This window comes from Zychaea mexicana (genome assembly GCF_025766255.1).
Source record: "Zychaea mexicana strain RSA 1403 chromosome Unknown BDB00scaffold_220, whole genome shotgun sequence".
NCBI classification, from domain to species: Eukaryota; Fungi; Mucoromycota; class Mucoromycetes; order Mucorales; family Lichtheimiaceae; genus Zychaea; species Zychaea mexicana.
In genome coordinates, this window is record NW_026516883.1 from 3697 (window position 1) to 18541 (window position 14845).

The 14845-nt window shown below is 43.8% G+C and overlaps 4 protein-coding genes across 4 annotated transcripts; 2 read left to right on the top strand and 2 right to left on the bottom strand.

Annotated features, from left to right (window-relative positions):
* Window positions 1-5752: 5752 nt before the first annotated feature.
* On the bottom strand, window positions 5753-6523 carry BDB00DRAFT_748178 (uncharacterized protein; the record flags this gene model as incomplete). The annotated part of the gene is made up of 1 exon (XM_053118574.1): window positions 5753-6523. A coding segment is annotated over one exon (771 nt), but the record flags the coding sequence as incomplete, so codon positions are not given.
* Window positions 6524-8591: 2068 nt separating this feature from the next.
* On the top strand, window positions 8592-10079 carry BDB00DRAFT_985386 (uncharacterized protein). The gene is made up of 3 exons (XM_053130023.1): window positions 8592-9081; window positions 9199-9965; window positions 10038-10079. Exons 1-3 carry the CDS (start codon window positions 8637-8639, stop codon window positions 10056-10058), a joined length of 1233 nt encoding a protein of 410 aa, XP_052972391.1. The 5' UTR covers window positions 8592-8636; the 3' UTR covers window positions 10059-10079.
* BDB00DRAFT_862922 (RanGTP-binding protein-domain-containing protein) lies at window positions 10080-11568 on the bottom strand. The gene is made up of 2 exons (XM_053126099.1): window positions 11278-11568; window positions 10080-11193 (listed from the first exon to the last, which is right to left on the bottom strand). The coding sequence occupies exons 1-2, from the start codon at window positions 11368-11370 to the stop codon at window positions 10096-10098; spliced, it is 1191 nt and encodes a 396-aa protein (XP_052972392.1). The 5' UTR covers window positions 11371-11568; the 3' UTR covers window positions 10080-10095.
* Window positions 11569-14643, top strand: BDB00DRAFT_862925 (1,4-alpha-glucan-branching enzyme GBE1). The gene is made up of 8 exons (XM_053126100.1): window positions 11569-11769; window positions 11870-12036; window positions 12145-12260; window positions 12381-12564; window positions 12653-13279; window positions 13385-13557; window positions 13637-14029; window positions 14123-14643. The coding sequence occupies exons 1-8, from the start codon at window positions 11645-11647 to the stop codon at window positions 14414-14416; spliced, it is 2079 nt and encodes a 692-aa protein (XP_052972393.1). The 5' UTR covers window positions 11569-11644; the 3' UTR covers window positions 14417-14643.
* Window positions 14644-14845: the final 202 nt, after the last annotated feature.

A 14845-nucleotide genomic window follows, 5' to 3' on the forward strand; every position in this document is an offset into this window, starting at 1 on the left:
AGATATTCTTCTTGCCACTTTTTCGAAGTAGCCGTTAGTGGCAGCGTCACCAGCAATGATTACTGGTCTGTTGATCATTTCTTTGTAAAAAGTACCGGCTTCAGCATCCATCTATAATGTATAATTTATACAATCATATACAGTATCTTATATTAGCTCTTATCATAGGCAGCATATATGTGATATATGCAGAAAGATAACAGAAGTCAATATCGTACTTACAGATGCGCTGCGATTTTCATGTAATTTCTCAAACAAATAAAGCAGAGATCCTGGCTTGCCTAGTCTGCTTTTTAGACTTCTATGGGCACTTTCCACTCTCTGAGTAGTACGATTCCCAAAATGCGCGTACTTTCGCACCAGGGGCCAGCCCAACGTTCTTTGTTAACCAAAGTCCTATATTATGTAAATCATTTGCATATGAGTTGATGTCTTAAAGGCAGTGGTCATGATACAAGGAATGTTGAGAAAAGGCAAAACAACTTACTCGTCTAAATATTGCCCAAGCATTTCACACGCTAATGACTTTCTTACGTGGGTGCGATACTCAGTAACTGCTGCATCAAACTCTTCTTCGCTTCTGCTCCAGAGTAAGTTCTTTATAATCACATCCATGTAGGCTTGATCCGACAGCTTTTTTCCTTGCTTTTTGCTTGAGAATTTGCCCGTATATCTGTCCATAAAGTTCTTCTGAACGTGCCACGCGCAAAGGATCGTGTCGCTCTCCAGAAATACCATTGTAATGCTGTTGATGAGTTGGTTATCTTGGTCGGTTACAAAAAGCTTCGGCTCGCTAGCAATTAATGTGGGCCATACAACTTCACGCAGCTTTTGGGCCATCCAAAGGTACGACGGTTCCTTCTCGTTTGCCATCAACACCGAAGCAACAACAAATGTGCGGAGTCGAGTAGTTCCCAGGTTACTGACACCAACAATGTGGACAAACGGCATGTTGTGAAGATTGGTCTTGTATGTGGAGTCAATAAGCACCACTTCTGAAAATCGCCTTGCCATTACAATCGAGTCCGGGTGCACTACAAAAAGTGCCTTGAGAGTGCCTGTTGACGCCGTCACATCATAATGAATGATATAATTTTCGGCTTTCAGAAAGTCCAGCAACGGAGTAAATTCGCTAGATGCTCCTAAAGTACCAGTGGTCTTGTAATAAAAGTTTTGCACATCCTTGGTCGTCATTACAAATCCATCATGCTTTTTATCAATGATATGCACAACTTCAGGTGCTGGGACGTTACGGCTCATAGATGATAGGGTTCGGACTACGGGTTCGGTGGGTTTACGATGCTGATGATACACCTTGGACAGAGCCTTGACGTCTTGGACAAGTGGATGGTTGTGGTGCACCACGTCACTGGAGTCTTCAGTTGGGACAGTGGTCTTGCCTTTCTTGATACTGTATTTCTCTCCAGAGTGGATACGTACATATCGAACTTCCCATTGTGGTTCTTGGCCCGGGTCTTGGGACTTCTTTGGCAGCGAGACGGTTACACGCCAACAACAGCCTGTCTTCTTGGTACTCTTGTTGCGCTGACGTTGATCGCCTCGTTCATCGATATACTCCCCTTTACACGTGCACTGACAGTAAACCGTATCTCTAAGACCGTTGATGCTGAAATTGACAGCAAAACCATGTGTCTTGGCGTACATTTGAACGTCCACCTGGATTTTCTCGTAGCTGAAATATCTTCTGCCGATAAGCTCACTCATTCGGATTTGATAGTATTTTGGAAGTATAAAGAAGTGATAGAATAAAAGAAAAGAAAGAAGAGGGCAATGTAAATATTCAAACGACTCGACAGTATATATAACGTCTATTCCCCACGGCCCGGCGGAGAGAAACTTTTAACATTTTCTTAAAACACATGCTTCTGAATATAATATCAAGTAGCAAACCATGTGACATTTATTAGTCATATAGTAAAGTGTCACGGTGCGTTAAATATATGATTCAGCAAACAGAGTACACAACATAAAGTAAGTTATGTAGTGTGCTATTCTATAATATTGTTACTGTAATGAAGTAGTAAAGGAGTACTTAAACTTACTATTACTTCCACTAAATATGTTAGATCAAAATCTTTTTACATTTGAAGAGCATATAGTACTCGAAAGTACAGTAAGCAACTATCTTATGAGACTTCCACTTCCTGTGGAGCTGTTGAACGGTTTTCAAATAACAAATAACCCACTGTAACCAGAATAGAGAAAACTCGTACGCGTAAGCAGATAACTGTCAAAACACATCCCAGCTACTTATGATTCACGTGGAACCAGAATAGAAAAAACTCGTACGCGTAAGCAGATAACTGTCAAAACACATCCCAGCTACTTATGATTCACGTGGAACCAGAATAGAAAAAACTCGTACGCGTAAGCAGACAGCTGTCAAAACATATCCCAGCTACTTATGATTCACGTGGAACCAGAATAGAAAAAACTCGTACGCGTAAGCAGACAGCTGTCAAAACATATCCCAGCTACTTGTGATCCACGTGGAACCAGAATAGGAAAAACTCGTACGCGTAAGCAGATAACTGTCAAAACATATCCCAGCTACTTATGATCCACGTGGAACCAGGAAAGAAAAAACTCGTACGCGTAAGCAGAAAGCTGTCAAAACATATCCCAGCTTCTTATGATCCACGTGGAACCAGGATAGGAAAAACTCGTACGTGTAAGCAGATTACTGTCAAAACTTGTCCCCGCTACTTATGATTTACGTGAAACAGGTTAAAAAAACTCGTACGCGTAAGCAGAAAGCTGTCAAAACATATCCCAGCTTCTTATGATCCACGTGGAACCAGGATAGAAGAAACTCGTACGTGTAAGCAGATTACTGTCAAAACTTGTCCCCGCTACTTATGATTTACGTGGAAACAGGTTAAAAAAACTCGTAAGCGTAAAAGAGCGCTGCCCGAAGTACTTTTTTTTATAAATGATTGCTAACTATATGAACTCGGTAGAAAACTCCTCCACATGAACAAGTGAATTGCTTGATTGATTAGAATCCTGATATCGCTTGGTGTGGCATCAAATATTGGGGAAAAGGCCAAGAACTTAAAGAAAAGAAGCGAATGCAAACTTATATATGCCATTACTGTATGGTGGCAGAACAGACGTGTAAGATCTCGAAAAGAACAGCGTAAATAAATCCATTGCGCCCATTTGATGAGCAGTTTGTATATCAAGAAGTATGACAATAGCTATTTATTTTGACAAGGCCATCCAAAAAAACGGAAGATTGATGGATAGACAAAAACTCGTACGCATATGCTGTTCAGTTCCTTTAGCAAAAAACTCGTACGTGTAAGACCGGCAATTGGATTGGCTATACAAGGTTTCACAACACAACCACTTTAAAAACCCGCTCAGAAAAACTCGTACGCGTAAGAAAAAAAACTCGTACGCGTAGCACTTCTCTTTAGAAAATTGTCATGGAAGCAGCGAAAGCATGCAAGGAAACAATTCGACGAGACGGCAATGACGGCGACATGTGCCTGCCATCATTTGGCACCCGAATCCGACACGCCGAAGACCAGGTAAGTATCGATTAAAATCTATATTATCCTTCTAACGTCGCAATTTTAGATCATGACCCTGATGCAGAATGTGGATCCTGCGAGACTTGCTCGCGCTGCCCGAAAGCTTGACTTTTCGAAGTGTTGATTTTTTTCATGAATAGATTGCCAGTTCAAGCTTTTTTTATTTGAAAGATACTTTCATGAACGGATCGTCGAGGGCGCATCCTCAACCGTTATCTTGAGTATTTTCACTGAGCATCATCTATATTGTAAAAATGTAAAGAGCTGAGGGTGTCTTCCAGGTGATGATGTCCAGACGGTGGGTGGACGCGGCGGCACGCAGCATGGAGCAATGGGTTGACTAGGTGACGAATCTCAGCCAAATAAGTTTGATCTACAGCTTTTTGAGTGTCAAAGATTTTTCGCATAGCTCAAGAGTGACCCTTTCTGTGGACGTGATGAGCCATAGACTAGTTTGATCGGATGACTGGTAGGCGAGCTAATGGGTATCAATGGGTGAAGCTACCGGCGGTGATTCCTCCTCTTGCATCCTTACAACCAACAAAGTATAGGCCAATCCGTTTGTAAACAAAAAAAGAAAATATGGGATTGATGCCTACTTTCATCGTTTGAAAATGACTTGTCAATCTCTGAAGGTAAAAAAAAAATAGCAGCCATGCCAGTCCCTTTTCTTCTTTTTTGTATTCTTTGCCTGTTACAATCTTATCATGTGCAAAAATGAAATAAAGAACACGACTATCTGGCCACTTTAGCTGTGAACCGGTCACTGGAGACGATGATTGACAAAATGGTCAGTTCAGCCAAGAGAGTGCGGTTGATGGTGAAAGATTTTGCTGGTCTTTCCACCAATGTAAAAGATCTACGGCGCTTCATCAAAATCAACAAGAAGTTCCGAGGTGGTGGTAGACATTGGCCACAAGGTGGAAATATACAGTCGACATGAAATCGTTTCGTATGTTTTTACGGTTCATCTCGAATACTGTAGTACTCAATTGCCTTATTTATTGATACACTTTTGCTTTTGAAGCGCATACTGTTTGGATGGCCCTTCCCAATCCATCAAGGTTTGGATGAGCGTTATTCGCTCCTCCCTTTCGTATGCGTCGTCCGTATTAGCAAAAAGAAAAAAGAAAAAGTAAAAGCGAAGAAGAAAGGAAAACAAGTGTGGCTCTTTGCAGGCACGATCCATTTTCACAATGAAGGCTTGTTTTCGCAGAGCCAGCTCAGTTCATTGGGATGACCCATTTTCCAATCATCGACCCCAGGGTGTGGATGTAAGACATTGGTCTGAACCACTTCCCCTTTTGTATTCATTGACGTGTACAAGTTTTGGAGTTAAATTGTTGATTAAAGTTCGTCTGTCCCCTCCTGGTTTGGACATCAAAGTCCCTCGATCGACGCATTAAAAAATTGAAACATTGGTGCTGTCCCACTTGGTATTGTTGCTAAAATTAACACGGTGATGTGATCCAATTGAATTGTGTTACCTAATAAACAGTTTCCATTCAATCCAAAAAAAAAAATCATCGACCCATTTTCAGCAACTAGGCTCACTGTCGCTAAACTAACCCATTTTGTGTGACCCAGATCAAGCTTAAGGTTTTATCAGTACCATTAACAATAAAAAGTGTTTTATTTTACATTGGGTTCCTATTGACGCAATCGACGATTCGAGAAGCAGAGTACCCAATAAATCCTTCAGGATCTTTGATTTTTACCTGCTGACAAGCTTCAGTAATCCTACCAGACAATGTTTCCGCATCCAAAAGTTTGTGTCGTCTAATTTTGCCTTTGACAATCGCCCAGAATTGCTCAATAGGGTTGAGTTCTGGAGAATATGGAGGCAGATAGGCACATCGGTATCCCCTTGAAACCAATAATTTTTCAATTGTCTTCGACGTATGAATTGGAGCATTGTCCATAACCAGATAGAAGCCTTTCATTTGAGGACATTGATCCAAAATGTCTATTAGAGATATCAAGAAGCAGATGTAATTGTTGGTATTTGTACCAGTGCATGGACTGCTGGCACGACTATCTCTTAATCGTCGCTTCTTGCTTTTTGGTGGATTTGGCTTTCGAAGAGTTATATCCACTACACCGTACGACGAAATCGCCCCAAGTATAGTTGTTGTCTTGGCTCTTGTTACAGGAACAGTGGCGACAGGTGTCTTTCCTTTTCGTGCCCATCCATAAGTTCTTTTCAAGTTGATGCTAAATGCAGATTCGTCGATGAATACGCAGTTTTTTAAAAAATCCTTGTCTGTGGTAGCCATTTCCATTGCCCAGGTGTATCGTTTTTCAATGGCATCTTCGCCGTTGCGCTTAAGAGGTTGTAGATGCACTTTCTTAAATGAAAGTTTGCATTCCTCTTTCATGAACCGGTTAACAGTTGTTTTGTTGATTTTCAGATCTTCAAAAGCTGCTGTTAAACTGTTCATGACATCAGTCACTGTTGCCGTGGAGTTGTCGTCAATAAACCGTGTTACGTGGTCTTTGTGCGCTTCTTCAAACAGTGCCGGCTTAGGTCCGCGTTTCTTTTTATCGGCTCCAGTGGGGATTCTTCTCTCTGGATCTTCATAATATTCCTTTGCCAACCTCTGAGCGACGCGTTCATTCATACCCACTTGTCGTCCGGCTTCTGCCGCATTTAATCTCTTTTCCTCCATAAGCCAAATGACCTTGTATTTTTGCATGTCTGTGTACGTAGTTCTTGTAGGAGTTGACGAGGCAGTTTTCGATTTGGGTTGTTTTGGGTGAGTAGAGCTTGTTGATGTAGCGGTATCTGGCTCCATGGCTTGATCATTTTTTTGATCCTTTTGATATTGTTGATAGCTGCCCAAATTTAAAAGACATTCTAGGACCTCTGCATCGTCTTCGCTCATTTCGACATCAACAGCATAGTGCCCTTCTTCATCATATGCATTGCCTTGACCGTCTTCATACAGAAATTGAGAGCTCATATGATGATAAATCAGAAAGAGTTTCCATATAAACAAAAAAAAAAATAAATCAGAAAGAGAAGCGACTTATTTATTTTATTTTCACTATCTTCTTTATCTGTGATCTTAAACGCAAGAGGGTAACCTTGTCCTGTAACTGTATGCTTGGCAACGATAGAAAACAGATACGCATCAGCCCGACCATTGATGATAGATTTGCAAGTCTTGTGTGTGGCATCAATACAGATCTCATTTGATTTTTGAGCAGCTATAAAGCACATACGCATCTTAATATACGAACATTGTATTATATTTAAGTATATATCTTTTCTTACCAAAGCTTGTCGTGGTGATATCCATGCAACAACAAAAGTAGAATCCGTGATATATTCCAACGTTTGATAACCTTGATCTTTTAAAAAGAGAAGCCACTTGACTACACTTTCTTTATCGATTAAATCTTTTCTTGCTAATCTTGACTGTTGGTTGGCGATGATATTCATGACATGATGCTGCTTCAAACGTAAGGCTTCCGGGAACGGTCCTTCGCCTTCCTCGAGCTGATACCACAGGTTAGCATCTCTACAAGTTATCATCATAGTTTTGCTTTACATGTATAGATGATACTTACATCTTGAAGTTGTTTATCAGAGTCAAACGCAGATGTTCCTGAATTTGATCCCACTCCAACTTGTTATTGACAAGTTCTTCGATCCATTTACGTGTTTCAGCGGGGAGTTGTGAGCGAGTAGCATTGGTTATCTCGGTAGGGTCATGGTGTTGATGTTGCCAGTGATATACAAGTTTGATTTTGCCTGAGAATAAGTATTGAATACGGTATCGAGCACGACAATTTACTTTAATAGATGGTTTTGCAAGTCGACGTTTTTTTATGGGAGCAGGTTCAGTTGAGTCTATAGGCAGAGCAGGGACAGCTGGAGCCGATGTTTCTCTTGAGTGATCACAAAAAAAAGTGACACTACGTTCAACTGTCCGAGGACGGCCGGCATTATTTCGGCGTGCATCTGAAGCCTTGGGTACGGAGATGTACTTGTTGTTGGTGATGAAGTTGGCATGCTGCTTGGGGTTTTCTTTAACCCACTCGTCAAGTTGTTGCTGGTTGTCAAAAGTCTCTGTAACTACTTCGGTCGGGTAGGTGGGAAAGACACGGACAAGGTATCCAAGGCTATCACATAGAGGCCATTGTTGTAGGTGAGCAATTGACAAAACAACAAAGGTACAGTTGCGACGCGTCGCTGTGGGAACTTGAAAAAATTTTACTCTGATGAATAACGAAACCGGCATCGGACACAGATGTGGCCAGAGCTTGTGTGATTGCTTGTAGCCAGTTTTTCGACAATGCATAATAGGCACGGCAATGCAGGTCAGACTCAGATATGACACGACGATAAAGTGCTTGACAATCACCCATCATACCTTTCCTACCAAGAAGAGTTTGGTTGTAGGAATCACCCCACGCCCAGGAAGTCGAGGAAATCCCCTTCTTTACCTAGTATAAAACTAGGCACCAACCGCGAGGCGTTTGGAACAGGTATCTGCTGCTACAAGGCGTGTCAATCAATAAAATAAACAAAAGGAAAAGGAAAAGGATGCCACTGCAAGCTTTCGGAAAAAACAAAGGTCAAGGTCTACGTCAGCAACACGGAGTCCAAAAATGCTTGCAATAAACCCTTGTTTTTTTTTGAATATTGCCTTGACCGTCTTCATACAGAAATTGAGAGCTCATATGATGATAAATCAGAAAGAGTTTCCATATAAACGAAAAAAAAAATAAATCAGAAAGAGAAGCGACTTATTTATTTTTACGCATTGCGACTTGGGCTCATCTGCTGAGTCGACCTAATTTATCACTAAGAGCGACTAAAATTCCATCCAACCAGCGACTTGTATTGTGACACAAATTTCACTCCTTGAACGACTTATGATTTTTGGGGGGACCGCCTAGCTGATAGTAGGCGATACAATGCAAACGATGTACTGTATATCACCAAGATAGATTCCGTTTTGGAGCCCAAGATGAAGATAAATACACACCTTGTTTCTTCTCTCCTTTTTTCTCTCTCTCCCTCTCTCTCTCTCCCACATACACGTTTACCCCCCCCCTTGACAAAGAATGACCATCCCTGCTCAAGATTACTTGCGTACACTCGGTTCGATTCGTGACCGATGCCAACAGGTCTATGAAAAAGCCCTACAGGGCCAGCTCTGCTACTTTGACACGGACGAGACAAAGCTTGACGTTATCGTGGACCACGTCGCAGAGTTGACACATCGACGATTCTCTGATATTAGCAAGATCCCACCTCACTCGCGCCTGCGACACTTGGGTGAAACATACGAAGCGTGGCGAGCCAAGCAAGAGCCTGGTTTAGAATTGGCACGCAAGATGGTGGATTTGGTGATTGTATCGGTGCTGGTGGATGCTGGTGCTGGACAGCAATGGAAGTATACGACACAGACTGGCGAGCAAATCGGTCGCTCAGAGGGTCTAGCGATTGCTTCTGTCGACATGTTTTTGAAAGGATATTTTGCACAAGACGCGACAGATCATGTGGATGGTATATTTTGATTATGCATGAGGAGGTGTGTGTTGCGTGTGTCGGTGTGTGTGGGAAAAAACAACTAAATTTGGGATTGTTTGTTTGTGTATATGTGTATATGTGTCGATGCACTAGCCGGAGGACTCAGCAAACTTTCGGTGGAGCGCATGACGGAAGGATTCCAAGTGTCGGAAGGCAACCCTATGGTTGGCTTAGAAGGTCGCTCGCAGCTTCTAAACCGTCTGGCTAGTGTGATACAAGACCAGCCCACCTACTTCCCAGCTGCTTCTAGTGGCGCCGTGCGCCCGGGTAACCTCGTCGATTACCTTTTGGATGGCAACAAGGACACCAAGACTGTTCCGATTGACAAGTTATGGAAGGCCGTGATGAGCCTCGGTGGCATCTGGCCTGCGCGAATTGAAGTCGAAGGCGTCCAATTGGGTGACGTATGGCCATGCACTTGCTTGGCTGATGCGTCGCCTGCAAACTTGGTGCCTTTCCACAAGCTCTCACAATGGCTCACCTACTCGCTGATCGAAGTGATTGAGTCGTGCCTCGGCATTACCGTTGAGGGCGTTGAACAGATGACCGGGTTGCCCGAATACCGTAACGGTGGATTGCTTGTTGATTATGGTTTGCTTACGCTCAAGCCAGAGGTCGCCAAGCGTGGCGGTGGCGCCGATGATGGCTCCTTACCTACTTTTGAGGGCTCAGATCCAGCCATTGTGGAATGGCGAGCACTCACGGTTGTCTACTTGGACAAGATCCACAAGGCCATGGAAACCCGATTAGGCCAGAAGCTCAAGTTGGCACAGGTCTTGGAGAGCGGCACATGGACTGCAGGCCGTGAAATTGCGGCTAAGTTGCGACCGGATACTGCTGGACCTCCCATTGTCATTAAGGTAACTAGTATCAATATAAACACATGCATCTCTCATTATACAGAGCGCTCATACTGACTTGATTCGCTATAGAGCGATGGAACCATATTTTAAACGATAGCAGTAGATGCACATAGTCAATTGTTTGCTTTTATTCCGCCATGTACAATTCAATAAGATCATCCGAAGCATCCAAATGATCCATTTGTTCCGATATTTCCAGTAATGCCAGCTTTATCACGGATTCCAGCAGCAACAGTGATGGCTGATCAATAGCCTCCTGATCTTGCTTTCCTTTCGCTCCTGCTGCTTCTGCAGAGCCTTGTTTTTCATCCTTTTTATCATCGTCATTGTCATCGTCATCACTATCGTCTTCATCACCATTGGTCCATATCTCCACCGCATACCAAGATGCTTGTTCCAGCTCACTTTCTAAGATCTCTGGATTTTCTTCTTTGACTTCAATGTTGCCAGCATCTTCCTTTTCGCCTTTGTCTGCATCCTTCTTGTCCTTTTTTATGACCTTGAGCACCAGGACAGGTGCTTTAGAATCTTCGATATTGAGCAATGCGCCGCTGCGGGTATAGTACATTTTCTTGATATTCGCCAAGTCAATGGCCAATGTTTCAGGCGATTCGCCTTCTTCGTGGTATCGTCCATCATCCAGACTCTCGATCAGCTTGAGCTCATACGCATAGGATGGAGAGGATGATGACCCAGTAGTACTCTTGTTATTGACTTGCAACTGACATTTTGCGAGATCCTCCTTCCAAGTAAATCCAGCGGCATCCTCGCGAACATTGGCAGCAAATAAGGAGTACAGCCGTAGCCGAAAGACACATTCTCTTGTAGATTTTAATATGGCCGAAGCTTGCAGTAATCTTGAGCTCGATATGCGTTTTTGGCCATACGGGGACTCAAGACTACGTAGCGCCAAATGAAGCGAAGGGACAGAATCATCCACACTGGCCAGCAGTGCCCGGAGACGGGTTCGTACATAATCATTGCTGTTATTGCTCTTGGCGTCCTCCATCTCTTGCGCGAACCTGTCGATATCTCGTTTCAAGTCGTTACACAGCTCCAGCGCTGGCTCCAGATCTTGGTTGCCATCGGCCACGCTGCGAGCAATCATGTCAATGGTCGGTTTAAGATTCTTGATTTTGAGGTCAAATTGGCGTTGCAATGCCTTGAGTTCTTCTGATTCCCGTTTGCCCTTGGGTTGCTGCGTAATGTAGCCAGTGACGCCGCGCTATTGTTTTTGAATTAAGAGAGAGAAATAGTAAGTATCTTGTGTGGAACGATAATGACAGTAAACATGAGAGAAATAATTTACAATGGCAGCGTTGGTGGCGTGACTAATGGCGATTCGAGACACTGTGTTGACAGTGGACATTGCCAGTTTGCCAAACAGATCTTCCAGTGACATTTTCGGTTAGGTGGTGTGCTGCGACAGAGAGAAAAAAAACCAGTGGAACCAAGCAGAACAGTGGGACGATCGATTAAAAGAAAATGCAAAAGCGGGTTTTACCATATCTGGAATTGATGTCAAGCGCATGAGCCTGAGGAAAGAACAGACCAACTTTGAACCCAACAAAAAAAAAGTGCTTTTGTTGGGATCCCGAGTCCTTTTTCTTCACTTTCCCTTCTTTTTTATCTCTTCAGCATCTTCCTCTTTGTTCTCTTGCTGGTGCTCTTCTCTCATGGTCACCGAAACTTTTGATACTGAAGTCGAACCTGGACGCGTTCTGACGATGCCTGCAGATGGTACTGGCCTCGCGGTTCTCGACCCTTGGTTAGATCCTTTCCGAGATGCTTTACGCACAAGGTATATCGACCAAGTTTCATAAGCGAGACGTTATATACAACATGCGCATCCACACTCATCAAATCGTTTGTCATTAATAACACGGCTTGATTATTTAAAGATATGCTCATTTCAAGACATTCGAAGACAAGGTCATAGCAGCAGGTGGTTTCGATTCATTCACAAAAGGTCATGAATACTTTGGCTTTAGCGTTGCCAAGGACGCTACCATCACGTATCGAGAATGGGCTCCAAATGCGACAAGCGCAAGTCTTGTAGGCGATTTCAGTAAGGAAAAACCTGGGGAGGAGGGGGGGATAAGAGCATCCGGAAAAGAGAGAGAGAGAGTACAAGCGGACCATCGGTAAAAGTAATAGATATTGACGATAACAATAGACAAATGGGATGCGGAAGCACATCCTATGAAAAAGATTGAGAATGGGGTGTTTGAGATTGTGCTTGGGCCAACATCGGCTGGTGTACCAGCGATCGCCCATAACAGTAAAGTCAAGGTAGTACAGGGTTTAATTCTCCAAAACGTGTTTTTCTTCGACTAGTACAAGAGGTGAATAAAATACCTAATTGGTTCCCTCTTGTCCTGTTACACTCTTTGCAACAACAACAACAATTAGATAACATTGATGACTCCCGACGGGGAAAGATTATATCGATTGCCTGCATGGATCCGTCGGGTCACACAAGACCTCAGCGTGAGTCCTGCGTACGATGCTGTGTTTTGGAACCCAGATAAGCCATACCTCTTCAAGCATCCACGTCCCCAGCGACCCAACAGTCTACGTGTCTACGAGGCTCATGGTAAGAAGATCAACGCTTGTCTGAGCGTATCAGCCCACGAGAAGAATGAATAATGAACAACTTTGGCTTACATGGACATTATGTATAGTTGGCATCTCGACGTCGGAGCCACGGATAGGCACTTTTGCAGAATTCACTCGCAATGTCATCCCGAGGATCGCCTATCTCGGGTACAACACGATCCAACTGATGGCTATCATGGAACACGCCTACTATGCATCCTTCGGCTACCAAGTCACATCCTTTTTTGCACCGTCATCTCGCTATGGCAGTCCAGAAGACCTCAAGGAGCTTGTGGATGTCGCCCACAGCTATGGTATCACAGTGCTGTTGGATGTCGTCCATTCGCATGCCAGCAGCAATGTCTTGGATGGTTTGAATATGTTTGATGGTACAGATCACTGCTATTTCCACGGCGGTGGACGCGGCCGGCACGATCTATGGGACTCGCGCCTGTTCAACTATGGCTACCTGCCTGTGATGCAGTTCTTGCTCTCGAATTTGCGTTATTGGATGGACGAATATCAATTTGACGGGTTCAGGTTTGATGGTGTAACGAGCATGCTGTATAAGCATCACGGGATCGGCTACGGCTTCTCGGGCGATTATCATGAGTATTTTGGTGACTTGGTGGATGAGGATGGTGTGATGTACCTGCAGCTTGCAAACAAGTTTCTGCATGACATGTACCCAGACGTGATTACGATTGCTGAAGGTAAGAAGCACCAGTTAGCGGATATCACGCCAGTGTGTGCCGTGTGTTTGTTGTGATATATGGTTTCTGGGTTACTGGGTGCTAATCAAATAAAAACTCGATCAGATGTTTCGGGAATGCCGGGATCGTGCCGACCGGTCCGTGAAGGTGGTGTCGGATTTGATTACCGCTTAGCCATGGCTGTGCCGGATATGTGGATTAAGATGTTAAAAGAGCAGAAGGACGAGGACTGGAATATAGGCAAAGTCATCCATACTTTGACTAACCGACGACACTTGGTAAAGCGGCCAGACTTCTTACATGTGTACGAGGATGGAAAAAGAAAGCTAACACTCTGCTATCTCTCTCCAAAAAAAGGAAAAAGCAATCACTTATTGCGAATCACATGATCAAGCACTTGTGGGCGACAAAACGATTGCGTTCTGGCTCATGGACAAGGAGATGTATACGCACATGAGTGACGTGACGGATCGTACACCCGTCATTGACCGTGGCATGGCCATGCATAAACTTATCCGTTTCCTCACCCATGGACTCGGCGGCGAAGGTTATCTGAACTTTGAAGGAAACGAGTTTGGCCATCCAGAATGGCTGGATTTTCCTCGTCAAGGCAACAACTCAAGTTTCCATTACGCTCGTCGTCAATGGAACGTGCTGGATGACCCCTTGCTACGCTACAAGTATCTGAACGAATGGGACCGAGCCATGCAAAAACTAGAAGAAAAGCATGGCTGGCTAGCCGCTCCACAGGTACGTGCACGGAAATAAAGAGAGCGCGACGCGAGAAGAAGCATAAACTAATTTAACCGCCAAAAAAACCGTTGACAACAACAACAACAACAGGGTTGGGTTTCTCGCAAACACCAAGGTGACAAGGTGATAGTCTTTGAACGCGCCAACTTGCTCTTCATTTTCAATCTCCATCCAACAAACTCGTTTACGGATTATCGCGTGGGCACCAATTTGACTGGCAAATTAAAGGTCGTGCTCAACTCGGACGCTCCCGAGTTCTTTGGGCACAATCGTATTGACCCGTCGTGCGAGTACTTTACGACCCAAGGTGACTGGGATGGCAGGCAGAACTGGCTGCAGGTTTATATGCCTTGCCGAACAGCCATCGTTTTAGCTTTAGTTTAGATGTCATGTTGTACGTATAGTGTTTAACGTGTATCATTATTAGCGGAAGTTGGTTGTATGTATCCTACTACAAGCAGAGTTGCACGGTCCAATATACAGTCCAGGAGCTTGAGCTCGGGGTGTAACCTTCCCACACTTGTGTACCAGCAACATATATACTGGGCTTTAAAGCTTGAAAAACCATCATGCAAAATTTGGAGAAGAAAGGAAGGGAAAAGAAAAAGGAGACTACAATACAGGCAGTAGTAGTAGTAGCAGTAGTAGCAGTAGTAGTAAGCGAAAATCAAAAACGCACGCAGGGTGAGAAGAAGTCCCACCGCCTCCCTTCCTGTAGAAATCCCTTTTAATGTGTGCACGGTCACCAACAGTTGGGATGCGTCATCGTATGTTATACGTGTGCGTGGGGATTTTTGTGATGTTGAGAAAAAA

Excerpts from the sequence above, each read along its gene's own strand:
- BDB00DRAFT_985386 (XM_053130023.1), top strand. The coding sequence starts at position 8,637 with ATGACCATCCCTGCTCAAGATTACTTGCGTACACTCGGTTCGATTCGT. Across the intron at positions 9,082-9,198 it reads CGCGACAGATCATGTGGATG|CCGGAGGACTCAGCAAACTT; the intron begins GTATATTTTGAT and ends TCGATGCACTAG. Across the intron at positions 9,966-10,037 it reads GACCTCCCATTGTCATTAAG|AGCGATGGAACCATATTTTA; the intron begins GTAACTAGTATC and ends GATTCGCTATAG.
- BDB00DRAFT_862922 (XM_053126099.1), bottom strand. The coding sequence starts at position 11,370 with ATGTCACTGGAAGATCTGTTTGGCAAACTGGCAATGTCCACTGTCAAC. Across the intron at positions 11,194-11,277 it reads ACGCCACCAACGCTGCCATT|CGCGGCGTCACTGGCTACAT; the intron begins GTAAATTATTTC and ends CAAAAACAATAG.
- BDB00DRAFT_862925 (XM_053126100.1), top strand. The coding sequence starts at position 11,645 with ATGGTCACCGAAACTTTTGATACTGAAGTCGAACCTGGACGCGTTCTG. Across the intron at positions 11,770-11,869 it reads CGAGATGCTTTACGCACAAG|ATATGCTCATTTCAAGACAT; the intron begins GTATATCGACCA and ends GATTATTTAAAG. Across the intron at positions 12,037-12,144 it reads AAGTCTTGTAGGCGATTTCA|ACAAATGGGATGCGGAAGCA; the intron begins GTAAGGAAAAAC and ends CGATAACAATAG.